The sequence below is a fragment of the Dendrobates tinctorius genome, unplaced genomic scaffold (genome assembly GCF_039654945.1).
Source record: "Dendrobates tinctorius isolate UK_male_01 unplaced genomic scaffold, ASM3965494v1 ptg000011l, whole genome shotgun sequence".
Classification (NCBI taxonomy): domain Eukaryota; kingdom Metazoa; phylum Chordata; class Amphibia; order Anura; family Dendrobatidae; genus Dendrobates; species Dendrobates tinctorius.
The window spans coordinates 90,142,562-90,155,903 of NW_027361679.1; the positions used below are offsets into that span (position 1 = coordinate 90,142,562).

Here is a 13,342-nt window from a genome sequence, read left to right on the forward strand (position 1 = left end):
ATAAATGTAATAAGTATTACAGCACCATTACATCCATGTCTTTACCTTATATTACAGAATTGTGATGATAGATTCTTTGTAATTCTCAGCCTAATCCTCCCCATTAAGTGATTGACATTCTGCAGCAGCACTAACTATAAATCACCAAAAAAGAGCATGAACCACACCTCCAAAAAACATACATTGATCTAATGCTGCTAGTCAAAAATTTATATATAACTGAACATGAGATTCTTAGTTTAACGTTCTGATTAGACTGTGTGAAGCTCACTGCCACTTCGCTGCGAATCTCTTAGTTGTTCCCTATCGTCCTAATGGAGCAGAGGCGACCACCGCCGCAGCGACAATGCACCAGCAGGGAGAACGGCCTGGTGCCTCACAGCGCCCATGCTGCAAGACTGAGTCCCCATAACCACCAGCACAAAACCACAACAATCACCTAGTGGAGTGCAGAGATGTGGTCACAACCAGTTTCGGAAGGCCCATTCCTATCACAGCGGCACTCCTGTGGTTTGACTTCATGGAAAGCCATGATTCTCTCTATATACTTCGATACTGCTGTACTGCAGCATTTTGAACAAGTGCAGGTTCAAGCCCTCCAAGGAACCAAAAATAGAGCAAAACATACAATTTATTTTTTTTTACTTAATATATTATTCCCCCATTAAAAATAAATAAATAGATTTAGTACCACTGCATCCAGAAATGTCCAAGCCATCAAAATATAAAATTAATTAACCCATATGAAGAAATCCATAAAGTGAAAAAATAACTGAAACACCAGAACTTTGTTAATTCAGTCACTGCAAGTCCATCAAAAAATGCAATAAGACGCAATTAAAACATCGCATCTGCCTACAAATTGTATGAATAAAAATGGGCTCATCACAAAAAACAGGAGAAAACAGAAACAGAAAATCAAAAATTTGCCTGGTCATGAAGGGATTAAAGCCCAGCTTGCTAAATAACCTGTCGCAGCGAATTGTTAGCATTTGGACTGTACATCCCGCAATGTGAATAAGCAGAATCTATATTTTCCTACCTCTTGCTTTCCTTTCATTCGGCACACATGTATGTCTTGATGATTGGATTTCCAGATAAATTTCTGTGTATAGATCAAAGAGCAACAATACAATCAGAATCATGATAATAAAACAAAAATAAGCAAATTATAGAACACTGCTAAAATCTCAGAGGCAGAGGCATTTTATATATAGGATACATAAAATCTATCCTAAACTGTACTGCAGTGTAAGGTTACCATCCCACGATGAGCTTTTTGTGAGTTTTTGATGCTACAGAATGTCTACACCATTTCTGCACCTATTATATAAAGTTGCGTGGTTTTTTTTTGCATTTTTGTGCCTTTTTACATGCATTTTTATTGCATTTTTGATGCTGCGTTTTTTGTCTAGTGTTGTGTCCTGCTTTAAATAAAGCCACTTTGTTTTGGATACTTCCTGGTATTTGGCTTTGACAAAACTTTATTGATGTACTTAGGTGGATTACATGCTGTTTTGATGTGTAAACGCACAAGCGTTTTTACCTGCAGATTTTCCGCATTTAATGCAAGTCTATGGGGAAAATCCGCACAGAAAATTCAGTGTACCCCCAACAGAAACTGACATGTTGTGGATATGAAACACGCATCGCAGGTCAATTTATGCTGAGTAAATAAAAACCCAGTGCGCAGACAATTTCTATAAATCCTATCCACTTTGCTAAAACTGTAGGGCTACGTTCCCACAAGCAGCTTTTAGTGCGTTTTTGAATTCTGCCCCGGTGGGTCAGAATTCAGTTCACGGTCACACACTCTGTACTTCTAAGGTGGCACGTGCACGGTACTCACGAGCCAGGGGCGTTTAGCACCTTGCTTTGCGGGGGGCCAGTGGGCACATGGTATATCTCTGTACACAGTCTCTGCGGGCGGCAGCGGGGTTGCTGGAGTGCGTGCCTGCACTGCTCCAGTGCGCGAGGGACGGAGCACTCACCTCCCCGTTGCGCTCTGTCCGTTCCCGCCAAGTCTCCCTGTTTCCTTTTGCTTTTTAGCCTCAGACACGCCCCCTCTGCTGCTAAATGCAAAGGTTGGTCTGGTTCTTTAAGCTTTCCCCCCACACAACAGAGGAGACAGCCCCAACAGTTCCGGACTCGCCTGGTCCTTCTGCTTACATGAGATTAAGGCCGGGGTCACACTAGAGAGGAATACGGACGAGTGAGAGGCGTTAAAAGCACGCATTACACACGGACAAATGATTCTCTATGGGGTAGCTCCTAACAGCCGTTTATTTCTCGTCCGTATTGTACGATCCGTGCCAATCGCAGCATGCTGCGATTGTCAGCGTACTACGCCCGTAGTACGCCAATGCAAGTCTTTGGGGCGCAAAAAATACGGATTACACATGGACCACAAGTGTGACTTGCGAGAAATATGCAGGTCTTTTGGCAGGTGACAGGAAATGGGCCAATCCATCATCAGGAACGTTAGACATGCTAATTAGCTCAAAAAGCGCTCCAGACATCCAGGAAGTACGCCTCCACGGAGTCCTGCAGCATCATGGCGCCATATTTCCTCAATGTGGAGATGCTGATTGTACTAGTGCAGGAGCGGCCGGAAATCTGGGACCAACGTGATGCCCATTATGCCAATCGGGCAAGAAAGGAGGTGTCATGGAGGCGCATATGTCGCCAGATGTTCCACGATTTTGGTGATCGGCCACGTGAGGAGCAGCAGCAAATGAGTAAGTACAACCCAAAAAGTGTTTAAAATTACCTCACATCAAAAAAGGCATTTAGAATCTTAGAATCAGGCCCCCCCCTTCCTGTGCTTGGACTTTTTGCCTCATGAAGCGGGTATATTTTTATGTGAGCCATGGTTTTACACTGCCATAATTTGGCCCAGGCCACAAGATCATCCTCCTAGCCAAGCAAGTTATTAAGTGTAGTTACTTGATACCTGAACTATTGTGACCCTGTGTATCTGGCCTGGATGCCCCAATTATATATGCCACCCTGGGTATAAAGCACACCCTAGAAGGCAACATGCCTAGGCTACTGGTAGCAAATTTGACCTAGCAAATATGTGAAATTGAGAATATTTCCTGTCACATTGTAGTGGAAGATGTGATGTAATATATCTATTATGACAGCCTCTCCTTCCTCGCTCCAATTCTGGATCTGAGACGGAATATTTAGACAGACATAAACCAAAAAATTATAACATAGACACAGCATGCTCTTGCCAAGAAGTTTCCCCCTCAGGTGACATCAAGTAATTTGTGAAAATATCACGCACTTTGAGCCCAGAAAGTGGTCTAGGTTGAGGGTTGATAGGTGGTCTCGCCCTACGCACATTGTCAGACCCACGCACAACACCAGCAGAGGAGGAACAATCATGTATCCTGGTGAAGTTATAAAGAACGACACATGCTTTAATTACTTCATTTGCATTTTGTTCACTCAGCTGAATGGCATACTGGAGTACCTGCCATTTGGCACAAAGAATGCCAAAGGAACACTCCACCAGTCGCCGAGCACGTGATAGGCGCAAGTTAAAAATTCTGCGCCGGTGGTCCAGGCTGCGCCGGGGATATGGCCTCATGATATTGCGCGTTAACTGAAACGCCTCATCTGCCACAAGGACATAAGGGACTGATTCTTGAGTGGAGCCTGGTAGCTGGCGTGGTGGGGGTAGATCCAACTGGTTGGTGCGTGGCCGCCGACCCATAATGGAAGTATTGAAGACTCTAGAGTCTCCCGTCCTTCCATAGGCCCCAATGTCAACAATTATAAACTTGTATTGAGGGTCAACCAGAGCCAACAATACAACAGAAAAGTATTGCTTATAATTGAAGAATTGGGAGCCAGAGTTCGGCATCTTACGCACCCGGATATGTTTGCCATCAAGGGCCCCAATACAATTAGGAAACTGGCATTCCTCCTCAAAGTCCCTTGAAATCCTCAACCAGTCTTCCATTCTGGGCTCGGGCATGACGAGTTGATGTAGTCTTGACCATATTTCACTACATGTCGACCTGACTATGCCAGAAATGGTATATTTTCCAATGAGAAACTCATGGTGGAGGGCGGCATAAGACAGGCCAGTGGACAGGAAGCTGAAGAACAGAAATTGAACATTTTAGAATGCACAAATTAACACAACACCAGGTACATGCATACAAAACTTTTTATTGATTCATATCTACTAACACACATATATTTGGTCGCACAATGACTACGTGATATTCAGGACATATTACACATGACATTCTGGTCTGTAAGTTGAAACATATGTGGAATAAGATGAGGGTATAAAACTTAGTCCAAAAATCCAAAAATACATACTTTGGCCAACACATCATGAACATAGAGAATGTGGTTGTGTAGTACATACCGTAATGTAAGTAGATGTCGCTCTTCTGCAGATATGGCTTTGCGCATCCTTGTGTCCTGAAAGATTATCCCAGGGCGCAAAGTAGATCAAATGTTGCAAGGCTCATGCGACAGTACTGGTAAAATTTTTCAGGATGATCCCGCAGAGAAGAATAGAGGCGGTGGAAATGACCTCTTGTCAGTCGTTGCCTCAAAAGTGGATGGACCCACATGCGTCTTCTCCTCCGCGGATCCACTATCACTGGGTATGGTTGAACAAAGTGGCGTGACAAAAGCCAGTTGAAGAGAACCTGCTCAGTTGTGTTGAAACTCAGACTGTCTGCCATGTTGCACATACAACACCAACACACCTAGTCATGGCAAGGTCACAAATGGACAGAATAGAGGCAGCCACCTGTTCCTGAGCCAATAAATAGGGTGCAGGTTAATGATTTAAATATTTTGCAGGCCTCAAAACCGTTAAATATCCATTTTGCAAGCCTTCGAGAAAATCTCGGCATACGGATGCCATACGGATTACATACGGATGCTGACATGCACAAAATACGCGGCCACACCTTGCTTACGGATTACATACGGAGCACTACTTAGGGGTCATTCATTCGTATTACGCATGTAAAATACGGACCGTATTTTGCGTCGGTTAGTGTGACCCCGGCCTTATAGAAATCTCCTGCCCACTGGGATTTTATTTTCTCAGTGTAAACTGAGCTGCGATCCGTGTTTAATATGTGCAATATGGCAATTTCTACTGCGGGTACGCTGAGTTTTCAGTGTGGAAAACACATAAAAACGCCAGTAATCTGCAGGTATATCAATAACGTTTTGACAAAGCCAAAAACCAGGAAGTGTTAGCTTTATTTGAAGCATGACAAACCAGCAAGAGTCAAAAATCGCATTGAAAATGTGAAAACCACCCACAAAAAAGATGAAAAACCGCAAGTAACCTATATGAAACAAGTGGTGCAGAAATTCTGCAGTGTCAAAACCTCACCAAAAGCTCATCGTGTGAACATAGCCTAAAATTCAGTCCTTCATTCATTGGATACAACATAGGGTTAGACACAAATATTTTTTGGCTACTAATTATTCGGAGGTACGTGCATCAGCGCAAATTAACACTATAAATAAGAATTGTAAAATGGTTTGGGATATGTTGAATCTGTAGAAATAAAGACTATTTTTATTTGATGCACGCCTTTATATAAATGTAGGCAAGATAAATCTAAACAGTAGTATTTGTAATTTGGTGAAACCTCAAGACTATTGGGACAACTCATTAAGGTGCTTATACCAGAAATCTGACGTAAACACCTTAACAAGTCGCAATATTCTTGCGCAACTCGGCAGTCGCGCAAAAATACTGCGCATTTTGCTGATCACACGACAGTCCCGGACAGCTATCCTAATATGGGCGTGATGGGGTGTGGTTCCTTCCGCACATCAAATTCAGCCTAAGATACGCCACTGCATAACTTACTCCAAAAATGTTCGCCAGCCCCCCGGCTGGATTACATTTCTGGCAACGGCGCATGATGGGTACCAGACGTGCCTGATTCTATAAGTGTAGGAGGAGCTTGGAAACTTATTTTTGCATAGGAGAAAAAAATGCCATGCTCATGGTAACAATGGACACATAGATCATAGAAAAAATCAGATCTAACACACTGATGAAAATGAATATTTTTTCCTTATATGCTAAAAAACTAAACAAAACTAAACAGACGTCTAAAAGGAGCAGCAGGTTCTATGCTCAGACACACCATGCACCATATCCACATTAGGGAGACTGTAACAATATAACAACATTAACAATAAAAGCGGCTCGTATTTTATTTTAAAAAAAAAATGTTCTTATGCATTATGGTACTTAACAAATATTTCTATTGTGAGCAAGATTTTGAGATATGGAGTCTTGCCCTGTGTAAGTGTTAAGAGGTTTACTAGGTTTCTCATCAGAATTATTTTTCTACAGAATAAAAGAAATCTATTTTGAAAGGAAGCGTGTTTTCATGAGGATACTACAGTATATAGCAGTATAGTGTTTGTTTCAAAAGAGGTAAGAAAATACTATATTTGTAAAAAATAACTAGCTGCTTTTCAGCACTGAAATATTTGCTTAAAATCTCAAAAAATGTATTTAAAGGGAACCTGTCACCCCCCCAGAGCGCTTTTCAGTTAAAGAGCCACCTTCAGCAGCACTAAGGCTGCATTCTGTGAAGGTGGCTCTTCTTTTTCTGATGCCCAGTAATGCCAAAATATTGACTTTTATAATTAGCTCCTCATACCTGTAATGTGTCCCACAGGTATGTTGTGTCCCCCAGTATCAGCCGCCTACCATCCATCAATCATGCCTGTCCGAGGCCTCGGCGCCGCCCACGATCTGTCCATCATGATGCCCCATGCGTCGCTGCCTCCTCTTGATTTGAATCCCGGCGCCTGCGCTGTAACAAGTGTTTTCGGGCATGCGCAGTGCGTGCTGCCCGAGAACCGACATCAGGCTATTGCGCCTGCGTGTTGCAGAGGCCCCAGCCCCGCAGTGTGAATACATCATAACACACTGCGGGGCATGATCTGGGGCCTCCACAATGCTCAGGCGCAATAGCCTGATGTCGGTTCTCGGGCAGCACGCACTGCGCATGCCTGAGAACACTTGTTACAGCGCAGGTGCCGGGATTCAAATTAAGAGGAGGCAGCGACGCACGGGGCATCATGATGGATAGATCGTGAGCGGCGCCGAGGCGTAGGACAGGCATGATTGACGGATGGTAGGCGGCTGATACTGGGGGACACAACATACCTCTGGGGCACATTACAGGTATGAGGAGCTAATTATAAAAGTCAATATTTTGGCATTACTGGGGGTCAGAAAAATAAGAGCAGCCTTCACAGAATGCAGCCTTAGTGCTGCTGAAGGCGGCTCTTTAACTGAAAAACGCCCTGGGGGTGACAGGTTCCCTTTAAGATGCAATGAAAACCTTACAGTGTGCATTATATCTGAACATCACTGTTGCACTTCAGGCCTTTTTAATGCTCTTGGTCACAAATCAATGACGACTCGAAACGCATTAGCGATGTTGGGATATAGATTTGCACTATAATGTTTTTATCACGAATATTAAAAAACGCAGCCCCTATTTCCCCTATAGTTTTGGTGAATTAAAGAGGACCTTGCATCAAGTATTCCATGTTCCACTGGATACAGGATGTAATTTTGGTTGCAGAGCTGAATAAAAATGTTTTTTTTTTGTTTTTAATTTTGCCTCTCTGTTCCAAAGATATTATCAATCAAAGTATTTGGAACCTAGTAAGTTAATTTTAGTTAAACCCAAGTGGTTGTTTTTAGTGTTTGCTCTTATTTTTTTCCCACTGAACTTCCGGTCATGCGCAGTGCACCTCTAAAGCTGAAAAGAGCACAACTGGCTATAGAGGTGCAGGGGCGCTGTCGAAATGTGCGTGCACGAGATTTGCAGATGCTGGCGATGACGCCTGCTACTGCCAATTATGTCATCATGCCCACAGTGTTAAATAAAAATGGTAAGTGAACAAAAGTATACAACAATTATAGATCACAACAAAGATTACTTATTTTGTAATAATGATATATCATTATCAAATTCTGGAGGTACCATCTTGTGTGTAACTCATTTTGGACTTTGTTAAAGGGATTCTTTGGGAATAGAAAAAAAACCCATAAAACTAAACTTGGAAATATCATTATATATAAATTACTAAATACTTTTAATTAGCAAAGCACAATTGTTTTGCCTAGGTAGGTAATCACTATAGAATTAAAATGGCTGCCATCCTGTTACACTGACATTAAAGGTGTCCTAGAATTTTGAGAGGTGCCTGTGAGCATGTGCAGTTGGAAGCTCTACCCTCATGTGCAGTTGGAAGCTCCACTTTCTTGTGCAGTTGGAAGCTCCACCTTCTTTTTGTGCTCCCAGTGGATATTATAATTTAATACTAGAGATACCAAGAGATCTGAGGTAAGCAGAGACTGCTCACAATGCTGACCACCCTGTCTATCTGATCTGATACTGGAGATACCAGGAGATCTGAGGTAAGAGAAGGCTGCTAAAAGTGCTGTACACTAGGGTGACCGGATCTCATATGGGGGGGAAAAAATGTCAGAATCTTGTTCGTCTGGACCCCACAAAACGATTCCCCTTTCCAGATATTGAGATAGCCAAAATTTGAGCTCGATCAAACGACGTTAACCCGTGCCGCTCGTCGCTCAAAGTTTGAAAAAATCCAAATTGAGGTATTTTAAGATTTAGGTATTTTGCATAGTCTGTTAGACTATAAAGAATGTGACAACAACATTGCAGAAATAGCCCTGACCAAATTTTCGAACCATTTGTGGTATTTGAATGCAGAGTTGGTGGGATTATCGTTTTTTGATCCCACCATTACAGACAATGAAAAGTTGTTAATGGCTAATAAATTGCACAGATGAACCATCAGAGCACGCTAACCTACATGAGTTGATAATTTTGAGCAACGAGCGGCACGGGTTAACGTCGTTTGATCGAGCTCAAATTTTGGCTATCTCAATATCTGGAAAGGGGAATCGTTTTGTGGGGTCCAGACGGACAAAATTCCGACATCGATTTTTTGCGGTCACCCTACTGTACACCCTGTGTTCTGATCTAATACTGGAGATACCAGTTGAGCTGAGTTAAGAAGAGGCTGCTCACACTGCTGTCCACCATATGTATCTGATCTGATACTGGACATACAAGATGTGTTGAGGTAAGAAGAGTCTGCTCACACTGCTGTCCATCCTGTCTGTCTGATCTGATACTGTAAATACCAGGAGATCTGAGGTAAGAAGAGGCTGCTATCACTGCTGTTCACCCTGTCTACCTGATCTGATACTGGAGATACCAGGAGATCTGAGGTAAGAGAAGGCTGCTCACATTGCGGTCCACCTTGTCTTTCTGATCTGATATTGAAGATACCAGGAGTGCTGAGGTAAGAAGAGGCTGATCAAACTGTGGTTCACTGTCTATCTGACCTGATACTGAAGATACCAGGGGTGCTGAGGTAAGAAGAGGCTGCTCACATTGCTGTTTACCCTGTCTATCGGATCTTAAACTGGAAATACAAGGAGATCTGAGGTAAGAGAAGGCTGCTCACACTGCTGTCCACCTTGTCTTTTTGATCTGATATTGGAGATACCAGGAGTGCTGAGGTAAAGGGCCTTTTACACATAGCGATATCGCTAAAGCGTCACCGATTTTGTGACGCAACAGCGATCGCGCTACATGTGACACCTCCGACCGGCCCCCAGCTGGATATCGCTGATCGCTCAAGAACGGGATGGTCCAATTTCTCATCGCCGGCTTCCTGCTGGCGCTGACGAGCGACGCATGGACGCGGGCGGAAGACGTCAGCAGAGCTGCGTGTGACAGGTAAGTAACGACCGCTGACCGCTGCTGCATCGCTGGTGAGATCTACCTGTTTGGCAGCTCACTAGCGAGCATTTAGCGATGCACCAGCGATCCTGACCGAGTCGTATCATTGTAGGGATCGCTGGTGCATCGCTAAATGTAACAGAACCTTTAGAAAAGGCTGATCACACTGCAGTTTCACCCTATCTGATACTGGAGATACCAGAGGTGCTGAGGTAAGAAGAAGCCACTCACATCACCATCTAACATTGCCTTTCTGAATGACAGTGTATGGTATAGGTATCTCCAAGTCAAAGCGGAGGAGAATCTACTGCACATGCTCAGTAGCACATGTCCTAAAATTCTAGGACACGTTTTTGTCATTGTAACAATGCAGCTTCCATTTCAATTGTATACTGATTACCTCCCTAGACTAAACAACTGTGATTTGCAAATTAAACATATTTAAGAATTAATGTTCTTTGATTATTTTTTTCCTATTCCTTGAAGACCCCTTTAAGTTCCAGCTAAGAAGTAGAATTTAAAGGTTGAGAAATAACTGTAATCAGTCAAAGCGTTAAAAAAACAGTGTATATCGAATATCATTATTTTCAATTAAAAAAAAAGGCTATTAGAGATGAGCAAATAATTTTGAATAGAATTGAATTCCAATTAAATTCTACAAGAATCCGCATTCGCCAAAATGCAAATTTTTTGTAATTAGTTCCCCGCATAGATTCAGCAAAATGGCGGCTGTTGACCTCCCATGCACTTGCGCAGAACCTTCCCATACACCATGTCACTCGGAAGTCTTGCACCGTGCGCAAGGACCAAAAATTCCAATGTGAATGGTGGTTATCAGCAGATGCGACGAGGACAGGACGGGTGGCAATGACTAGCGGAGGGGCCGGAGGTGAGTGAAGGGTGAGTATAACGATTTTCTTTATTTTTTACATGTTACATTTATTATTCTTTTGGGTTTGGAGAGACGCTAGAGCATAATAAAGGACTTTCTCTGCAAATTGAATTTCCAAGGAAAAAATGAGAGAACTTGGAAATTTGAATTTTGCTGCCTGATCCTCTCTTCTCTGGATCTCTGTCTATGACTTATGACCCCACTAAAGCAACCACACTTTTTTAAAGTGAACAGAACATGAATATTTCTTACATGACAGACAGTAGTCATTTTAATAGTGGAGTTCTTTACTCACTTTTTGGTACTTCAAATCTTGAGAGTTGGAGTCCAACAACATTTGATAGAGAGCATCCCTGCAAAAAGAAATTTCTGAGTAGGGTTCCTTTATAAAGCAAACAATATTAACTATCACTTGTAGCAACAATATTAGCTGCCATTTATAGGACGCCTAAAGGGAATCTGTCACCTATTTTTTTGCATATAAGATGCGGCCACCACCATCAGGGGCTTATCTACAGCATTCTGTACTGCAGTGCACAGGCGCCGGACCTCTCTGACCTTTCCCGGCGCCTGCGCACTGCAGTACTCTGCTCTGCCCTCAACTGGGCAGATATACTACGCCTGCGCAGGAGCCGCGATGGGAAGCAAAGAAGAGGACGTCATCGCTAGAAGATGGGAGGACCGCGACAGGTTCAGTCATCCCTCTGTGTACAGGATGCAGTGGCTGTAACTGTGCCCCCGATACTAACTGACAGCGAGCTCAGCATTAGGGCCGCCTGTCAATCAGTACGGAGGACATGGCTACAGCCGTAGCTCTCTACATGAGTACATGTTCAAATTTTGCAGAATGATTGGGGTTTTTTAGAATAAAAAAAATAATAAAAAAAGCTGATAGGAAAAGATAAATGGACAGCAGAATCTAAGCAAATCTAATAAAAATATACCATGGTAATTAGAGTTTATGTCAGTTGCGGGCACTGAGTAATTGCTATTACTGATGTCTACATTGTACATTATAATTAGTCTAGTTTCAGAAATTTTGTGAAAATTACTGTAGTAATAATTACACTACAGTTTTTTATACTAATCCATAAAATTACTATTAGTCTCAGTAGCAGATGTTCTGTTTATTTTCACAATGTGCAGGTCAGACCGGCACATTTCTTCAGTTTCCAGGAGGTAGTGATCAAGGCCCTAATATTTGGAAGTCAAGAAGGGGAGTGCCCCAGTACCTCTGGAACTAAAGGTGGTCAAATAGTAAAATGGCAACACTTCCTTGCTGAGGTCCCTCAAACTACAAAGATAGGACGGTCCCAAAAAAGTGCAGTATGTGTTACAAAACAAAAAAAAGATCGGACAACACTTGGCATTGCGACATATTCTCGGAAAAACCTGACCTATGCATAAAAGACTGTTTCAAGGTATATCACTCATCAATGGATTACTACATTTATTTATGATTTACTCTAATTTATTGCACCACTTAATGTACTCTGCACAACTTACATATACCAACCTGATGTACTCTGCACAACTTACATATGCCACCACACTATCAAATCACATACCATGAAAACCTTTAACAAAACTATATCTCAATACATCCCTATATCAATTCCAAAAAGGGTCACTTGTGAAGAGTTCCTTTCGGTGCAGTGTGCACAAACAGTGGCCTTCTATCACATATGGGGGTATCAGTATTTTCAGTTGAAATTGCACAACAAATTTTGGGGTTCATTTTCACCTGTTACTCTAGTGAAAATGAAAACTTTCTAATTTTCATGGCTTCGTATAACATTTTGTGATGTACCAATGTTTTCAAGGTGCTCACCACACCCTTTGATGAAATTCCTTGAGGGGTGTAGTTTCCAAAATGGTGTTTCTTGTGGGGGGTTTCTACTATTTTAGCACATTGGGCTCTGCAAATGTGCAATGGCGTCCCTTATCTATTTTAGCCTATTTTAGTCTCCTTCCTTTCTGAGGTCTTCTGTGTGCCCCAACAGTAGTTTTCAATCACATATGGGGTATCAGTTTCATCAGGAGATTTTGCACAACAAAATATGAGGTCCACTTTTAATGGTATCCATGTGAAAATTAAAACTGTGGGCCTAACAACATTTTTATGTAAAAAAATTACATTTTTCACTTTTTCCTTAGTCAATTCTTTAATTCCTGTGAAGCCCCTAAAAGGTTAATACACTAATTGAATGTGATTTTGAGGTCTTTGACGGGTGCAGTTTTTAACCCCTTTACCCCCAAGGGTGGTTTGCATGTTATTGACCAGGCCAATTTTCACAATTCTGCCCACTTTCCCTTTATGAAGTACTAACTCTGGAACGCTTCCATGGATCCCGGTCATTCTGAGAAGGTTTTTTCGTGACATATTGTACTTCATGATAGTCATATTTCTTTGATATGTATGACGCGTTTATTTTTGAAAAAAATGGAAATTTGGCAAAAATTTTGAAAATTTTGCAATATTACAACTTTGAGTTTTCATGCCCTTAAGTCACAGAGATATGTCATACAAATTACTTAATAAGTAACATTTCCCACATGTCTAAGTTAAGTTAGTAAGTTATAAGGGTTAAAAGTTCACCAGCGACTTCTCATTTTTACAACACTATTTTTTTTTGGG

The 13,342-nt window shown here is 42.0% G+C and overlaps 1 protein-coding gene across 2 annotated transcripts in view; it reads right to left on the reverse strand.

The window, feature by feature from the left end:
• The window catches only part of LOC141048735 (semaphorin-6B-like), a 97,674-nt gene that overhangs the window by 56,398 nt on the left and 27,934 nt on the right, over window positions 1-13,342 (reverse strand). For both annotated transcript variants that reach the window (XM_073544671.1, XM_073544661.1), the window contains exons 4-5: window positions 11,000-11,057; window positions 1,043-1,105 (exon numbers count right to left, since the gene is read on the reverse strand). In XM_073544671.1, coding sequence (XP_073400772.1) covers window positions 1,043-1,105; window positions 11,000-11,057 — 121 coding nt within the window. The remainder of the gene's footprint in view (window positions 1-1,042; window positions 1,106-10,999; window positions 11,058-13,342) is intronic.